The sequence below is a fragment of the Lutra lutra genome, chromosome 6 (genome assembly GCF_902655055.1).
Source record: "Lutra lutra chromosome 6, mLutLut1.2, whole genome shotgun sequence".
Taxonomy (NCBI): domain Eukaryota; kingdom Metazoa; phylum Chordata; class Mammalia; order Carnivora; family Mustelidae; genus Lutra; species Lutra lutra.
The window spans coordinates 103,168,828-103,188,762 of NC_062283.1; the positions used below are offsets into that span (position 1 = coordinate 103,168,828).

The window sequence follows — 19,935 nt, forward strand, 5'->3', positions numbered from 1 at the left end:
ACTTGGATATTGAATATTATGACATATTGTCTTTACAAACTTCACAGATTTTAGGGAAATGTTAAATATATTTATGTAAAACATCTCATTTTTCTGATTTGTATCATGGATTTCCATTAGTCAGTATAGTATATGGTAACCACTCAATACACCTCTGTTGAATAAATGAATGGGATAGAATATTTAGCATGCTAATTTGCATAAAAATTTAATTTTTAAAATCTTGCTTTAAATATTTGATTAAATTCAATAAAAAATCTGAAGTATGAAGAATATGACTGCTTTAAGTATCCTGCTAGAGTTAGGCTGACAGTTAAGAGTTAATTCTGAAATATAAAAAGTGATAAATCCAGTTTTCTCCTTGATAACAGTAATAAAAAAAGTAAATAGTCCTGGGGCACCTGGGTGGCTCAGTGGGTTAAGCCTCTGCCTTCAGCTCAGGTCATGATCCCAGGGTCCTGGGATCGAGCCCCGCACTGGGCTCTCTGCTCAGCAGGGAGCCTGCTTCCCCCCTCTCTCTGCCTGCCTCTCTACTTGTGATCTTTGTCTGCCAAATAGATTAATAAAATCTTAAAAAAAAAAAAAAAGTAAATAGTCCTAAGTCTTCACACAACCCTCCATCAAAGGGTACTATAAGAAACAAGTAATCAAATTAGAATTTTTTCTTGTTTCTTCTACTTGTCTGCTAATACTTTTGGCTGGTGGAAGGAGAAGGTCTAAATACTGTTCTCATTATTTTAAATACTTATGAGAAACTACATTCTTATAAATTAGTTACTCTCTAGGAATACTGCATATAGCTCTGGTGCATAAGATATACACAATATGGGCTCTTGTTCTCACTTTGCCAACAAACAGTTACATATATTGGAGAGATGCTTAATGTGAGCCTCAGTTCAACATTAGTAAAATGGATACTGTGCCAGTATCCAGAATTGGATATATAAGGCCACTCATACACACACACACACACACACACACACACACACACACACACACACAGAGTAGATATTTGTATTCTGAAATTTTCCCCAGAAAGGAAGAGACAGATAAAAGCTTTAATGTTTAGGTTCTAGACACCTAAGTATAATTATGGAGAGTCATGGAAATAGGTCCCTCCCATATTTTTTGTATGGTTGTTTTAACATTTTTCTTTTGTCCTCAGAGTTGTGCTTTTTGACTATTATTCTAGGAAAATATTTTTTCATACATATATATATCCTGGTCAGGAGTCATGCTTTGTCAAATGTTTCTCCACCCTAGAAAATGCCATTAATTCCTCAAATACTGCCCCTCTCCCATTCTTCTACTCTCTCTCTCACTGAATTTTTTCATCTATCTACCATATCTCTCCTAATCTTCCGAAAGCTTAATTTCAATGATTTTACATTTCATTTTCCGAAATTGTATTTAGTTTAAATTTTTAAAAATACCTGCCTCACTCCTTTTCCCACTCAAGTAAGGTCTTTTTTGTCTTATGCTTCTAATCTCTCCATTTTATCTCTTAAACCAAAATAACAAGTTCAAATTTAATTGGCAGCATTTCATTCCTCTTTCTCAGTGGTACATTAAAGTCAGTCATTGGTATTTTAGATTTGATGAAGTATACAGTATTTCAGAAATACTCTTAAATACTCTAAACCAATTCTTTGTGGAGTCTTAGTTTAAGGTTCTTTCTATTTTAAATACCATACTACTTGACTTAGATGCTCCACATAACCAAATACATGACAACATGTATTTAATAATGAAGAAATAAATGATAATTATAAGAAATAACAATGTAAATGGCTAATTGTTATATATGAGCTATATAGCAAACTGACAGGTAAGGAAAATATTTCCAAAAATACTTACTGGATATTCAAGGAGATCTACTGGCTGGCGGAAAGGCTCAGAATCTTCACACTGAAATATGAGATTTAACAATTCTTGACATTGTTTCTTCCATGCTTGGATATCGTAAGACTGAGCTCTGTTACGTAATCTTCTTCTAGGCTGATGGTCCTAAAATGAAAATGTTCAAATATAATAATAAAGTAACATTTATACAGTAAAATTTGCATTTTTAAGGCAGTCTCATATAATTAGGTAATATAGTTAATTTAAATAATAGAAAATATCATTCACCTAGTTCTGAAAACCATGTATTTTGTGATAGATATTTGAAGTAACACTTAATCTGTCTTTAAAAATACTGTAAGTTAAACAAAAATACTTTTAATACATTTTAATTCATATAAAGCACTCCTGCTAAAATGAAAAGTATCTTACCTTTCTTTTTCGGGTTGAAGTTCCTGGCACATCAGCATCTTTCTCTTCTTCCTTTGAAATAAGAATGTATCATGTTCATTAAACATTCTAGACTTCATTATAGTCTTTAGAGTTCATAGAATATTATAGCTGTTTATATGCCAATTATTACCTTTACACTTTGGAAAACCCACAACGTATGCTGGAACATTTTACGGATTCATTAGAAAGTCCCCCCCACCACAATGTTTTAATAACTAGAACAAGAAAATTCTGGACCACTTTTTTGAAACTACAGCATTAGCCAAAACTAATTTTCATAATAGCATTTATCTGAAAAATACTGTGTAAATTTCTTATATATAAAAAAAGACCAACATAGTCTGAATGATGAAATACGAAATATGAAATACCTCAGAGTCAGACAAAACTTTCTTCTTCATTGAATTGTACAGTGGAATTAAGTTGTAACAAGTCTGATCCCTAAACAACAAGGCAATGTTAGTATACAAGATTGGAGTTGTTAAGATTTTTTTTCCCTTTAATTCTGTTAACAAAACCAGATTTTAAGATAAAGTTTGAAGCTAAAGGCTTTCTTCATTGGTTGACTTCAAAACTGTATACCCACCCACCTACCCCCGTCCCTCCACCCTATGTGGAGCTTCCAGTCTGGTCTATTTCATTACATGAAACCCAATTCCCACCTTTACAGTCTTTATTCCGATCACTGCTATATGGTGAACACCTTCCATTCCTCAGCACACAAGGGAAAGCTATTACACGTCCTGTCTTCTGCTTCTTTTCATCCTTAAATGTTTAGTCATTCCCTAAAATTTTGTTTTTTAGTCATCTTCCCTTGTCACTACAGCTTTTGCCCTTTAATCTTATGTATCTGTAGTTTATCTGTGTAAATGAATTCTAAGTTCCTATAATTTGGTCGGACTCTTCTGAGATTCCTACCATCATCTAAAATTTCACATGTTTAAACCTTATTTTCATTTCCCAGCCACTCTTCACCTCCTCCTATTTCCAACAGCATTACTATTCTTAGAGTAATGCATGGGTTTTCACTATTCTTTCCCTTGTGCCTCCTTATTAACCCAATCACTGGCCAAGTTCTGTGTTTCTTCCTTCAAAATCTCTTTGCTTCTGCCTCTTTCTCATTTCCATAAATTAAACCCTCATCTCTTAGTTAGTTAGATGTAGCAACCAATCTGCTATTTATGCTTTTTGTCTCTTCTCTATGAGTTAAGATTAGAAATGTATTCAAGATCTCCAGCGATCTGACTCAAATTTGTGATTTACTGCTGCTCTTGTACTCTCTACTTCACCTGATTTAAATTACTTAATTCCCTTAGTAACCCTTTACTTTCCTACCTCATGCCACTCCTTAACCCTAGAATGGCTTTCCTTTCATCTAATTTCTCCTAAATCTCTCAATATCTACCTTGTCCATAACAACCTAACACACTTCTCCCCTGTACCTAAAACTGCACTGTCATAAGCTAGAAGTGATCCTCATCTAAACTTTCACATAGACTCCCTTGTTAGTTTTTCCTTAAAATTTCTTAAAAAATTTATCTATGAAATTATACTGAGGGTAAATATACATTTCTCTCTCAAGTATCTCTCATATCACCTGATTATATAACCTATTGCTTGAAATTTGGCAAAATAACTCAATTAAAAAATAGAATAATCAAAATTGCAAGATATACCTAACATTTGAAAATTACTGTCAGCTAAAAGTGTATAAACATTTGTTATGTACCTCTAAGAAATGCCAGGGATTTTTAGATATATACAATATAAATGCTTTAAATACTAATCTAATAAGGTATTTCAAAATAACATTTGAAAGGAATACATTTTTATAGACTATTCCAAATATAAAAATAATTGTTTCATCTAAATTATTTCACTAAAGTGTGAATTTATATATCACGCAATTTTATTAATTCCTGTCTCTGGAAAAAGAAATATACATATAATTCAAAATTATATACTCTTTATAATTAAAATATTACAACCCATTATAATTAAGTTATATAAACAATCTTCCAAGGATAACTAATTCTTAATTACCAGTTTTAAGGGTGGGGGCACAAGTATAATAAAAATAGCTTCCAAACCATTTGGAAGGCAACAGGTTTCTTTAGAGAAATAAGGTAAAGCGTAGGATATAACATTTATTGTACTAATTCCCTTTGGTGTTTTCTTACATTGAAATTACCTATATTCCTTATCAAAAACAAACCCGTAACACCACAATATGGCACCCTATGATTATTCTGAGTAATGAGAATGAAGCTACAGATGTTTTTTAATGCACCTCAATAATCCCTGCATGTGAAAATGACAGTTAACAGCCGGTGACTACTTAAACTTAAATTATAAAATATATTCTCTCTTTACTGGAAAAAATTATCCAATAAAAATAACCTTAATATGAACTCAAGAGTAGTACTTTATACCGAACAGGAGTCATTCGTCCGGTTTCAGTTTAGAAGGCTCAATTCATTCTTCGGCTATATACAATTCCTAAGGTAAAATATAAAAGTGTTGCTCCCTTAAATAGCTATAGTTATTATTCTTGGTTTAAGATCAATGAATGAGGAAGTAAACCTGAATTTTAAGAAGAATCTTGAAAGTTAAATTTAGTTTCTGATTGGACTACTTAAATACTTTTTACAAACTTGTCAGGGGCAATATAATGTTAAGATGAGAATTTCTTAGACGGAAGACACTCATTTACTGCGAAAATTAAACATGTACACCTCTAAAACGGTTTCCTTAGCTGTTAATTACAGATAGAGATATCTCCTACCTGTAATTATTATTTGGTTTAGAAGAACTATTTTAGGTAAAACATTGTATGTTCTATACATGCTTACCCTCATTATTACTGTCCAACGGTTAGATTTAGAGAAGGATCCATTTTTTAAATGTTAACGGTAGAACACAACTGTAACACAACTTTCATGATGTTTAGACAGACGTTATATACTTTCTATTTTGAATGGAACTAGTTTACAGCACAGCATGTGACATATATATAATTGATTTTACATTTTTATATTTTACATCTTCAAATAATGACAAATTAAGTATGAAAAAACAACTCACTTTATGAAATGTAGAAGAAGATCAGTCACAAACTTAGCAGATTTCACAATAGGGCTTCCAGGCTCATTAAATGTCCGTGTATTATGCTCTATGTATCGAACTTCCCACATTAGGGAAGAAACTCGCCTTAAACAAACAAAACATAAGTCTTAACATCATTATATTTAAAAATATTTGTACATAATTTAAAACCAAGGCATTCTAACTTTTCAATTACAATCTTTCCAATTACAAGACTCAAAAGTTTAAAATTTAAGAAAATATATAACCTCAACTGTTTTAGAGGAAATTAAAGAGAAGCAACATTGTGTATTTGCATAGACAATGTCGCACCAGTTTAGACACACTAGATTACTGAGTGTCTTCTTTTCTTTCTGAATGTAAAGAAAAATCCAAAGATAACTTCTGGAATATCATCCAATATACGGTCCAGTTCTACTTAAAATAACAAGGAAGAAAATACTTAGAAAATATTACTGATACTGATGTGTGAACAGAAATACAATTATATATAACTTAAAAAAATATATACAATTATGGATAGAAGCATACACACAAGGTTTACATATTCTAAAACAGAACCACAGGCATCTTCAGGGTACTTTACAGAACTGTAAAATAAGGTTTTAGATTAATGCCAAGCAGGGCAAACTGATTAGTAGTGGTTTAACAAGAGACAGATCCAGCAGTATCAGAGAGGAAACCATAAACTGCAAGAAATCTGAAGCCAATGAGTAAGGGAGAAACAAAAAAAAGCTGGAACAGTGAAAAAGCACATGAAGGCATAATTTTATTAAATAAGAACATAATTTCGGTCTATTAATTAGGTTCAAAAATAGGCAGTTTCTAATTTGTGGAAGGTTTGTGTTCTTAGATTTTTCTTATATTGGCTACTAAGCTAAGCTAATGCCCAAAAAGCCTGTTTAAGCTGTAATGTACCCTGAAATACAATACACCTTATTGGTTACCATGTTGAGCAGTATTTCTTTTTTTTTTTTTTTGAGCAGTATTTCTATGAGTATATTTACAACAATAGTGGGAGATGTCAGAAGCTTATCTTTGTAGCTGTAGTCCAACAATTACTGTATAGTAACAACTCTATCTCCCTTGAATGTAAAGAAATGTATTCTCCCCTATCTTGTTCCATCTCTCAAGCACTAAGTCCTATTACTAAGGCTTAGCGCAACTTAAGGGTCTAGGGAAAAGGATGTCGCTAAAAATTTCTTCTCCATTTTAACTTAAACTTCTAACATGTGGTATTGAAAAAGATTTAAAGAAGTGTACTATGAAGGTAAGATGGCTGGGAGGCACATACAGTAATTTCCTGCTCATCTCTATGCTTTTGACAAATAATTTGCAAACCTAACCAAGATCAGAACAATCTTTAGAAACTCAAATCCAACATCTTAGTTTTCTTTACCCAGTGATTCTCAATGATTCTGGGTAAGTGATTCTATGTCATATTTGGCAATGTTAAAAGACATTTTTCTTTTTTACAATTAAGGGCTGCTATCGGCACCTCAGTAGTAGAGGCAAGGATAGCCCCTCACAATGAAGAATTTCCTATCCCTAATTATCAGGAATGCTTTTGTTGAGAAACCCTGCTTTAGTAAGTTAAGAAATAATAAACAGTGTTTTCAGTGCAGGAATACAAAGTACCAAATTAGAATCATAATTTAAGTAAAAAAACCCACCAAAGGCACATTTTATATTAAAAATATAAATACAAAATACTGGGGCGCCTGGGTGGCTCAGTTGGTTAAATGTCTGCTATCAGCTCAGGTCCTAATCCCAGAGTCCTGGGATCGAGCCCCACGTCAGGCTCCCTGACAAGTGGAGAGTCTGCTTCTCCCTCTCCCCTGCTTGTGTTTTCTCTCTCTCTGTCAAATAAATAAAAATCTTAAAAAAAAAAAAAAAAATATATATATATAAATAAAAGTTTCTCTAAGTTAAAATGAATAATATAATGTAAAGAACTGCAGTAATACAAAATTGGCCACAAAAAGAACTTTTAAAAATGCAATTATTTAAATTAAAATGTTGTGGGGTGCCCGGGTGGCTCAGATGGTTAAGCATCTGACTCTAGATTTCAGCTTAGGTCATGATCTCAAGGTTGTTAAGACAGAGCCCCAAGATTCTTTCCCCTCCCCTACCCCCACCACTCCTGCTCTCTAATAAATAAATAAATAAACCAACCAACCAATAAAATGTTGTTAGTCTTCTAAGCAAAAGTTATGAAAACTAGAAGTATGACTTTTTGATGTGAAAGCTATAGGCTTAAATTCACTTTTCTGTAAAGACATTCCAGGCAATAAACTACAATGCCTTTCCAAGATTAGAACTCAATGTTTACTGAAATTGTTAACTAGACAATGCAAATTAACTGAAATTAGGTCTTTGTTAACTCCATCATTTCAAGCTAACCTACAACTATGAAAAATATCCTGAATTCTCAACTTCAAGTATTTATAAGCTAAATATAAACAAAATAAGAAAAAAATATGCAACTTTTTAATATTGTTCTATGAAAAAATATTTCAATGTGATGTCTAAAAGAAAACGAGATACTCTGGCATGCTTTATAAATTATAGTATGAAGACAGCACCAACTCATATTAGCAACTAGAAAAAACTATCTATGAATCATGTTCCAAATCTACAGACCAGCAGCATCAGCATCCCAGAGAACTTGTTAGAAATGCAGAACCTTCAGGTCCCACTAAAATTACTGAAATATAGACTGCATTAAAAAAAAAAAAAAATCTCCAGGTGATTTGTATGCACAGTGAAGTTTCAGAAACACTCAAGGATCATTTAGTTTTCTTTTGGTAGCAGCTACAGCAAATGGGTTCTAACCTGTAAAACCTGTTTTCCAGTCTTTGTTTAATTGTACTTAAATCCGTTGGATATGCCACTACAGTGCAATACATGGGATAGGCTTGTAGATCCACAGGGGCCACAAATGCTGAAGCAATATCTAGAATTAAAAAAATAGCTTATATGTTTATTTTTTTACTGTTTAAAATACTCCACAGACAATTCTGCTTGATTTAAGATAAATTCTGATCCACAAAACCATTAGACTGCCATTGTCTTTTCATAGTAAATACAGTTTAGCTAGACTAATACAGTCTCACTGCTTATTATGTCTACATTTACACTGCAAAATTCTAGGTATATCTGTTATTCAGATTCCCTTAGAAGACAAGAAATGACAGACAATACATAAATCTGACCTATTAAGTACACATACATTTCTGTACTAAAAAACCTAGCCATTCCTGAATCTGTAGGTTTTTGACAGTCATTCTGTCAATAATATAATAACACATTCCATCCAAATGTAACCTGACTTTCCTCAAAACTTATCGCCTTAACTTAATTCTGTGAAATATCATGCAAGCACTCAGAGAAGAAATGGATCCAGAAGTCTTTGACTCAATGTCACTGACCAAATGGCACACAGTAAACTGAACCTGGCAAAGACGGCTTTTTATTTATTTATTTATTTATTTAGGCTCACTCATACACAGTATAAGACAACCTCCTATGCTAAAATACTACTAAAATTATTTAAGATATTTATGATACTCTTTAAATAAAGTGTTGGCATATTAAAAAAGACTTCAGATGAAAATATTATCCAATATGTCTCCAGTCTCTTCACCTCAAATCATAACTTTTTCCTCTTTGAAGTCTGATTCCTTACTGACAGGGGATTGCTACAAACCACCATACTCGTTTAAAGTTGTTTTAAAAGCCCAGAATCAAATAACAACAAGTTCTGTGGCACTGTTTTTTTTTTTTTTTAATGAGACAAAGCAGTTCAGTATTATCTTTCTTCCCGTTAGTTAAGGGGAGACCTGGGACAGCTATCCATATATTTGTAATTTACCTTTCAATCCTTCTCTCCAAATTCACATCATATCAGCTTACTTAGGTTGAAGGATTTCAAATCAAGTTCTGAAGGATCCAGACTTTTCACAGGTACCCCTCGCATTTCTGGGGGCCCTCACTCTAAAATTCAGCTATAGCAACCCCATTTTAATTGTTCTAGATACCCAAAAACCTATGTACAGTCTCATTTTAGAAAAAGAAAGAAATTCCACTTAAAATGTTTGAAAACCACTGACATGATATTGCAAAAGAAATTTTAATGAATAAGATTTTTCTTTTCCTTTGCTTTTCTGCCAGCTTTTTCTATATTCTTGTGTTACTATTATTATTTACCTAGTGTCATCAACTGGTTTATTCCTGCAACAATTCTTTCACATTCTTCATCCCTGGGATTGGAACCCCATTCTCCATCAAGAGGTTTATAGATCAACGATCTGCATTCAACATCAGTTAAAGGAACACTAGTACCCAGTTCTTCAGGAAATACAGCTGAAATACACAAAAAAGCAAATTTAGTGAAAATTTGTGATTTCTGCTACCATTCAGGTTACCTTTAGAAAGTAGAGAGTTCACATTGTCAAAAATTTAAAATATAATTTTGTAAAGATCTGGTTAGTGTGTATTTTATTTAAAAAAAAAGTATGTTTCAAGGTCAATAAAATTTGTATTTTAAAACATTAATTTTATAAATAATTTTATAAATAATATAAATAATTCTCTAGCTGAGCATATAATTACTTCTCCAAATTATACCTGACAATTTGCTTTGCTCTCAGTTTCAAATAAAGGACAAAGTATTTCTATAAAATGATGCTTAACCTTGCAAGTTTTCTGAATCTTTTCATGATATAATCTCCATATTTATTTTAATAAAACATACACAAGGTGAAACTGAACCAAAGTGGTGTTTTTCACAAGCACTTCAAAGTCTTAGACTTAACTTTTTTTTAGTGTAGGAACAGAGAGAATTATCAATATTAACAGATGATTCATGTTTATTGCTTTTAAATTATGAAGGTATGCCTTTCTGCATACATTAGGAAGCAGTGGTGACATAAAACCTACAAATCTGGCTAAGTAACATTTTCTCTGAACTAGATTTCATCAGAGAAACACTGGAAAATATGCTACTATTTGTATACAAAATTCTTCCTCCTCAAACAATGTAATTAACCATAGGATGCACATGTATATGTATGCAGACAGAACAGAAACAACAAAAATCCCCCCCTTCACAAACGGATATATTAGGTAGGAAACAAATAGTGTATTAATGCCACTAATTCATTTCAAGAAATACTCCAAGCAATACAACACTGACTAGGTTCATTTCTCTCATACACAGGAGTCCAATGTGACTGCAACCTCAAACATAAGAAAGAAAAGAAAAAAAGATAAGCTATGTAACATCATTATAAGTTCTTCAAGATATTTTATAGTTTTAGGATGGCAGGGTCGTTCAGTCAGTTAAGCATCTGCCTTTGGCTCGGGTCATGATCCCAGGGTCCTGGGATCAAGTCTCACATCTGGCTCCTTGCTCAAAGGGAGCCTGCTTCTCCCTCTGCCTGCTGCTACCTCTGCTTGTGTGTGCTCTCTCTGACAAATAAAAAGATATTTAATAGTTTCAACAAGCTCTAATTTAGCAGTGAGATGAAAAATATGTTATTGGTACTAAATTTTCAAAGTGATAATTTCTAGAAACTATTCTTAGATAGTATCAGCATGTCTTTTTTCTCATTTCTAAGATTTTCCTGATTGGATTTAACTTTTCCAAGTTATCTTTTCTCTGATTTTTTAGAATATAATAACTAGTGAGCAACTCCATTATAAATGATTATTTCTGTTATGTCACAAGATCTTTTTCCCTTTTGTTTTTTAAAGTCTTTATTCTTATCTGATGGGAAAAGTGATATATTGTAGGAAAAAAAAATACACAATAACGTAAAGAATAATTTGTGGAGTCATTATAGTCCCATCCTTATAAATACTCATTATTAATATCCTGAATATTATTCTTTCATATCCTTTTATACATACGCAATTGTGTGGGCTGTATTTTTTAAAAATAGAAACAAAAATGGGCACTGGAGTAGATGAAAAACACAATCTGCAGGCTTCAGCTACACTGGCCTTTCTCAGTCCAGGAAGATGACTTATTGCCTAAGGCTAACTCCCAAGTCTAAGGCAATTATCAGGCCATATGCAAGTAAAGAGATATTATTAGCAGTAGTAAACTACTACTTGTGGAGGCCCTTAAATGCGTAAGGTTCTATAATAGCACTTTACACACATGATGTCATTTAATCCTCACAGAAGCCCTGTAAGGTGTCAGTTTACAGAATTTCAAAGATTGAAGTCCTAAAAATCTGAAGTTTTGAGACTGTTAAAGAATTTGCCAACATGACCTAGATAGAATACGGCAGTGATAGGGTATGAATCTAGGTCTCACTCAAAAGGCTGAACTCTTAATTTTATGTCTAATTTTTAAGTGTTCTGCTGAAGTTAAAAAGAAAAATCTTTGTTCCCAAGTGCTTACCTTCCAGGAGTGAACAATAATTTTCATATTTTGCTGTTAACTAACTTCAATCTTTCCTGTTAGATTATAAATTCCAAGTGGACAAGATTATGTCTATCTTGTTCACTGCTATGCCTTCCCTACCTCCAATCCAAGGTCAATACAAGTGTACAATAAATAACTGCAGAATGAGTATTTTCTATATGATCTTCAAAACAACCCTAAGCAGTAACAAGGCAGCAAATTAGACTCCTTATTTAAGAAATTAATTTTGTAACACAAAAAAGCCCAATATACACTTACCATTATTAGGAATAAGCTCCATATCCCAAGGACTCATCTTTTCTGTATCTCCATTGTCCCAGCTTAAAGGAAGGAAAATCCCTATGTTAAAAAAATCTAAATGCTGTGTTACAAGTTTTATAAAATCACATTATAAAAATAACTGCTTCAAATGTTTAAAAGAATTTAAGTGCTTAAAAGAAGTGTCTTTGTCACTTTATATTAACAGATGGGGAAAACATTAAAAGTAAGTCAAGCTGGAGGCGCCTGGGTGGCTCAGTTGGTTAAACATCCAACTCCTGATTTCGGCTCAGGTCATGATCTCAGGGGTCATAAGATTGAGCCCCGTCTGTATTGGGCCCGGAGCCTGCTTAAGACTTTCTCTCCATTTTCTTCTGCACTGCCAATCCCCCCACCACCACCTCCCCCTGCAAATAAGGTAACCAAGCTAAACTCAAATACAACAAACACTCCCTTACCAAAACGTTATAGCACTGAAACAAACTATCAGGGTACTCTGGCTGAAGAGGTTCCTGGCTTTCAATTGTTCCAAACCACCAAGCATCATCTATGACTGATCTGAAACGGTCACCTAGACAAAAATAAAAGCCATCTCATTACTCTAAAATTTACTGCTGCTGTTGTTACTCCTTTCTCCCAAAATATTCCTTTAAGATACTTAAACTATTGTATAATTTCAGGAAACATACAAAAAGTGACCTACACACTCCAAAATAAATAAATGAATAAAATCGGCAATATTGAGGGAAAAAAGTTATTTAATAAACATACCAGTGTGACTTACCAGTTTCCAGTACCATACCTCTTATTAGGGTCAGGAGAAATTCACACTTAGGTTAAGCATTTTTACCAATCTAGAATTTTAATTCATCATTAGGTTTATGCCCAAACTCCTCATTCAAATAAAAGCATGGTTAGATAATTTATACCCAACAAATATTTTTATTTTTAATTTCTTGCTCTCTATAGGCAAGTTCCTCCACAATTAAGACTCTAGCCTAGAAACAATAAAAAGAAAATATCCAACCTGCCTTCCTTCATGTCAATCATCTTGAAGTTACAACACTCATGTATACACTTTCTCTTTGCTATAAAAACAAGAGAGTAACAAAAACAACTAATCTTTATAAAACAGACAGCACTCCTTGTGTTCCTTTCCTTACCTAATTGCATTCAGCTACTATCCTGCCACTAAAACTACTTCCCCCAAAGACCCTAATAAACTATCTTCTCAGCTTCCTACCATGTCATATGAAAACTGTAAATCACTCTCTTCCTTTCTGCCACTCTTTCTTCTTCCTTGGCTTTCACAGTATGGAGTGGTTTTTCTCCTAGTAAGCATAGGTTAGGGTCTGAAAGACTTGAGTTCAAATAACTTATCTGTGTGATTTCAAACAAATTATTTTAGAACTCATCTGAGTAAGTTTCATTTTCAAAACCCATAAAGAGAAAAGTATTTGTTTATTTTTTATCAAAAACGATTTAAAAGTTTATAGAGACATACAGCATAAAAAGAATTAAAAATTAAAAAAAAAAGATAAAAAATTTAATGACAAAGAAGAAAAGTTGGGAGCCAGGAGTAAGTTAATAGAACACAACTGCATGTTTTCAAGTTATATTTAACTTTGAATGGGTATGCATTGGGGCCTAAATTTAGATTCAAGCATTCTAACAGCCAGTGATAAGAGGAAAACATGATCTATTATCAGGTAGTCCCTAACTGCTCTTTAGATGCATCTTAGTGACACTGAATTTAGTGAGAAGATACCATATAATTAATAAATGGTATTCTTGACACCACCATAACCTTAAACACAATGATGAGTTTCAAAGAGCTATTTTTTATGATCCTACATACACTAAAGACATTATGCTAAAGAGGAAGAAATGGATAATGTATGCCTAAACCACAATGAACAATACTGTAGAAATATAACAATGAATTAAGTGGGGAATAGAGTATACCATTTGGAGTAAGTTTTAAAAATTTTAAATGGCTATCAGTAGGTAGATGCCTATTTCCTCAGAAATAAAAGACCAAGTAGTACGAACTTTAGAAGAAATCATTCATCTATGAATTTAGGGAGGAAAAAACAGCTATGATCCAGGTGAGAAAATTCCAATGTACATCCATCATTTGAAATATCTCTTTGATACGTCTATTGCTTGCCATATTTCTTTACTTAGGGTTGTTATCAACTCATTTCTGGAATATTCCTGGATTCTGACCACTAATATTTGTTCTGCAATTTCCTGGCAGCTGCAGGTCTTTAAAAAAATAAAATTTTTCAGTGACACATGCAAGTAATTTAAAAAACAAGTGTACCAAAGGCTTATAATCAAAACCAAAAAAATCTTTAATTCTTATAACTATTTCTTAAATTTAGATTTCTAAATAATTAGAGCTATTTCTTCACTCCCCAATTTTAGACATTAGTATTGACCTCTCCATATAATTGTATGTAATTATGTCTATTTTATTTAATCTATATCATCTCTATCATAACTACATAAATATTGTTTGCTACAGAACCAAATAGCACACAATTCCCTTCTTCTATAATTCTGTATAACTGCTTCACCTTTTTTTGTGTGTGTGATTGGTTTCTCTGGATTTACAATTAAGCAAATGCTTTAAGAGCTTAAACTATAAAACATTCTTCGACATAATTTCCAACAAAGTAGACACGTTACATAATTCATCAGTTCCATTTTCTGTCTTTCCTGAAGACTTTGCTCTTGGAGGACAACAACTTTTGAACTGGTCATTTTACAGATTTGCTGGTACAGATGCTATGCTGAGACTTCTACTATTACTGGGAATTCATTTTGGCTCTTTCCTATTCTGGATTTCCTGTGTCCTGGAGGACTTTCATGTCTTTCCCTTCCTTGGTTCATTACCTTATTTGATAGAACACATCTTTCAAAGCTTCCAGGAAAATGGTGTAATGGAATTTATAGGGAATGTAAATTCTTTTGATAACTCCCATGTCTCTAATTGTAGTAACTTGCATTTGTTTTAATTTTTAGAATACAGATGTAAATTTCTAAGTTTACCAAGACCAACTAAGACATATCACCATGCCAATGCCTTCCAATGGCACTGGAGGAGAGATGGACTGGCCTTATCAACTGATGTGCTTTTTCAAACCAAATATGCCATATATGTACCACAACCCACTCCAAGATGACAAAGAGTGGCCCTGTTTGAAAATTTAAAAATACTCAAATGAAGTGCACATCCATGTGAACATAAATTAATGTATCTTAAATGCCTGGAAACTTTTAAAGTTTCTTTGAGTCTTATTTATAATACTAAGTTTAAAAATTATAACAGATTAGACCAATAAAAGAAAAATGCCAGTTCAGCTTTGGTCCCAAATTATTGAACATTTTGAACTGGAAGATGTCTTTTGCTTCAACTGTGAATTCTGTTACATTTTTAGATGAAATTTAATTCAACACATAAAACAGCTAAAGAAATAGCTATAAACAGTTTTATAACCATTACCAAATCTGAGAGAGAAAATGTTTAGAATTTCAGCATCAACGAGATTAAAAGGACAATTGACCTCTGAACAATGCAGGTTTGAACTGGGTAGGTCCACTTATACTTGGGATTTTTTTCCCTGATACAGTACAATACTGCAAATGCATTTTTTCTTCCTTATGATTTCTTAATAAACATTTTCTTTTCTCTAGCTTCCTTTACTGTAAGAATAGTTATACAAAACATGTTACTTGATTACATATGTCATCAAGTAAGGCTCTTGGTCAACAGTAGGGTATTAGTAGTTAACTCTTCAAGCAATTAAAAGTTACACACAGATACTCCACTATGCAGTGGGTTAGCACTCCTAATCCTTGCAGTTGTTCAATGGTCAACTGTATTTTAAATAGCTAGCATTATTACATCTTCTTACTTTATTATCATTCCCACAAATGGCAAGAAGATTTATCTTTTTCTGAAAAATTAACAATAGTAAATCACTTATTATATTAAAAAAATAACAACCATGTATGTTTTCTAAATAAATTACCCACCTATGTTCCACCGCCTATATTTGCGTCATCAAACTGTTGTCTCAAGATGAGAAAATCTATAACATCAGCCTATCATGGTATCTAATTACAAAGAGAAACAAACTGATTAGGTCCTATACCTAAAATTATCTAAAAGAAGTTAAAATTTATCTGAATCATCTTAAAAAAACAATGTACAATACTAAGAAACCACTGCCTCCTTCGATATTCCTTACTTCATGGTAAAGATCCGCCAGTCAGTTTACCAGTATCAGGATCTAGAAAAGCAAGTTTAAGGCAGCAAAGGGTAGGCAATCCCACTTCATACTTTATGCCAACTATTTTCATCAGTTCTTGTTCCTGAGAAAGATATAGAAAATAAACCATCTTCACAAAATAAATCATAAAATAAACTGATAAATATAATTAAAACATTCTCCATTTCAATCTTGATCTAGGTGGTGATTATTAATGTGTGCACACAAAACTTTCCTGACCTGTGTACTAAAGCATATTTGTGCCCTTTAGAATTAACAAACTTTATCTCAGTAAAAACGTTTTAGAAAAGGGAAAGATTTATTGAAATGCAAGTTTTCCAATACCGTTCCAAAGACCTCTACAAAATTTTGAACTCTGGCTGGTAAGTCTAAAAATACTTATTTGCAAATATGAAGTATACCCTAGACATCAGTTAACTTTCACTATAATTACACTTTGTACCCAAATTATAAACTATCGGAATACATAAATTCAATCTATATTTCTTGAAAATTAAATACCTCTTATTCTCCAGGATTGCTCCAATTAAAAAATAAATCTTCATGAACAGTTTCTTACGGTGAAAAGAGTAACATTCAATACAACTTTCTACATAATACAAAACTGCACCTTTTAAGTAATAAACACCATACCCGTAGTTCCATTTTATGCCATGGCTGTTTTTGGGATTGATACTATAAATCTTATTTTTCCGGGCCATTTCAACATAAGCTTCATGTCCCTGCCGGAAGTAATAAACCTAAAAAGTAAATAAAAGTCACAATTTTAAACCCTGAATGTTTCCTTTAATCCAAGATGCAAGGTATCAGCTAAAATTGCAAAGAGAATTTAGTATCCTTTCAAAAGAAATTCTAATATTTTGATATTTTTTCCTTCTTTTCTTCAAATTGTCCTAATGCCACTTAATCATAAATAAGTGTTCTAAATAACATTACTTTGGTTATACAGTGAGAGTATAAAATGAGCAGTTTGTTTCACTGTTTTATTTTTGCATTCAATGTAAGTTGACCTATGCTGTAAAACAAAGTAAATTGTAACTAGGAGTCATGATCAGTTTATTATTCACGTATTTTGGTAGCAAGTGGTTTGTACATATGCAGTAAACTTTGAAATGAAAAATGTATTTTTAAACATATTTTATCCTTATAAAGAAACTTATCCTCATTTATGAAGTTCAGATTTAAATGACACCTGACTACCATCTTGGTATCTACTGGCACTTGACATACTAATCTGATACCAAGTATTTCTTCCCACTACAAAAAAACAGTGGAGCTTGTTAAAAAATGTTATTAAATTTTTAAAAACTGCTATTAAGATTTGGGATATCCACTATTCTACGTACTTTTCTTCTATTCATTAGTATCACTATTGCTCCAACTGTTTGAAATTTCGAAGAATAATGCTAAATAATGAGAACTTACCTGTTTAAGCACCAACAATTAAAAAGACAACTTAAACACTGTGAAAGAGAATTATTCAATAAGGATTTACAAACTTTCTAATTATCTTGAATGTATTAAATGTAATTTAATCAAGCATCTTCTTGATGCTCAAGGACCTGTTAGGCTCTATCAGTGTACTAAATTACAATAATAACAGAAATGTTCTGTGCTCTTCAAGTCTTCTTAAGTAGGTTGCCTAAATGAATTTTTTTCAGACTACTCTTTAGATCCCTGGTGGTCTAGTGGTTAGGATTCGGCGCTCTCTCTCAGACTACTCTTTAGAGTTACTCCAGCATTAAAAAATGTTCTTTTTTATACTGTTAACTGTCACTTGCCACTTTCTATTGCTAATTAGTGTGATTTGCTAAAGAAGCCCATATTGTACTTCCTAATTTATTACTGCCAATCTACTGGCTGCCAGATGACTGCTTCTTAACACTTGTGCATAAAATAAGAAGACATGAACACTGGACTAGGAAATTCTGATCTAAGATCTTAAATTTTCATTTCAAATTCGTAAGTACCTAGTCCAAAATGATGACCAATCACATTTTCCTTCAAAATATTTTGATTCTAGCAAATTTTCAAAAAGATCTAATTATAAACACTGTATTTAAATGAAAACTTATCAAATAAAATTAAATAAAAATAAAATGCTAAATTGCATTTTTTCCTTTAAAATGTATTTAAGCCTTAAGCTAAGAAAAATAAATTTTTAGAAAGAAAAAAAAAATTAGCAGTAGAATCCTCTTATTAAAAAAAATACTAGTTTTTAAAGTGCCAATAAATTTCCATTCTCTTACAATATTTACTTTTGCTACTACAATACTTAAAGTTGCAAGTGGCCTCAGAAAAGATCAGAATTTTCCTAATTACACCTTTTCCATACACAAGCTTATAAACATCTAAAATGAGATACTTTATGAAACTACCGTTTTCTACAGTTTCAAGAGCTATTTTAAAAAGCTTAAAGATACCTCAAAGAAACAAAAGACTGTTCTTAAAAGTTTAAAAGTACCTCATCACCCATCTGCGGCACAAATGGACATCTTCGGGGAATAGTATCTGTAATCCATGTTGAAGGTAACCATTCTTCTAACGTCAAAAACCATTTTCCGTTAGTTTCTCCTACAGCCAATCTCTAAGAGTTTAGAACATTATAAAGTAATATTATCACAAAAACAATCATCTCTCAATCTGTCCTTTAGAATACTGATAGGGGTGCCTGGGTGGTGGAGTAAATCAAACACCTGATTCTTGGTTTCAGCTCAAGTTATGATCTAGGACTCTGAGACTGAGGCCCATTTCAGGCTTCACACCTCGGGTGGAGTCGCTTAAGACTCTCTTGCTCTCTTTTTGCCCCTCTCCTCTGTGCTTTCTTGCCCTTTAAGTAAATAAATCTTTAAAAAAAATAAAATAACTATAAAGGTGATTAAATAAAAGGGAAGATCTTTCAACAAAAATATACATTAAGTACTTAAAAAAACCTTATTTTGGGGCACCTGGGTGGCTCAGTCAGTTAAGTGTCTGTCTTGGGCTGAGGGTCATGATCCGGGGTCCTGAGATTGAGCCCTGCATTGGGTTCCCTGCTCAGGGGAGAGTCTGCATCTTCCTCTCACTCTCCCTCTCTCTCAAATAAATAAGTACAATCTTAAGAAAAAAAAATAAAATAAACCCTTATTTTTTTTATGGCAGAAGTATAGTTATTAGCTATTCATCTTTCCAAATCACTGCATAAAAAAAGAACTAGATGAGCCAAATGACATTCAGAACAAGACTAGTTTAACAAGATATTCCCATAAACCCCAAAGTGTAAGTTCTGTGTAATCTCCCTCTCAAAATCCTATCAGTTTTATCAGTATTTGTAACAAACCAAGCCATACTCCAGTTTTTTGTTTTTTGTTTTTTTTAAATCATAGTCATGGCATGTTAGTAGGAACCAAATAAGAAATTTTCATATGGGCTGAGTAGTGGAAAATGCAGAAGGCTAATTGTTTCAGTGGGGTGGGCATTATACAAAGCCCAGAAATATTTTCTCCCCTTTTTGAAGTAGCCCATTTCACACCTGGCTCATAAATAGTTTCTAGAAAAATG

At 32.5% G+C, this 19,935-nt stretch overlaps 1 protein-coding gene across 1 annotated transcript in view; it reads right to left on the reverse strand.

Annotated features, from left to right (window-relative positions):
* Positions 1 to 19,935, reverse strand: part of PHIP (pleckstrin homology domain interacting protein) — a 133,794-nt gene that overhangs the window by 16,926 nt on the left and 96,933 nt on the right. Inside the window, 14 exon segments of the mRNA XM_047734612.1 lie at positions 1,858 to 2,007; positions 2,275 to 2,325; positions 2,667 to 2,736; positions 5,380 to 5,505; positions 8,236 to 8,356; positions 9,610 to 9,765; positions 12,095 to 12,157; positions 12,555 to 12,665; positions 16,139 to 16,162; positions 16,165 to 16,206; positions 16,333 to 16,477; positions 17,029 to 17,060; positions 17,063 to 17,135; positions 18,860 to 18,982. Of these exon segments, the coding sequence (XP_047590568.1) occupies positions 1,858 to 2,007; positions 2,275 to 2,325; positions 2,667 to 2,736; positions 5,380 to 5,505; positions 8,236 to 8,356; positions 9,610 to 9,765; positions 12,095 to 12,157; positions 12,555 to 12,665; positions 16,139 to 16,162; positions 16,165 to 16,206; positions 16,333 to 16,477; positions 17,029 to 17,060; positions 17,063 to 17,135; positions 18,860 to 18,982 (1,287 nt within the window).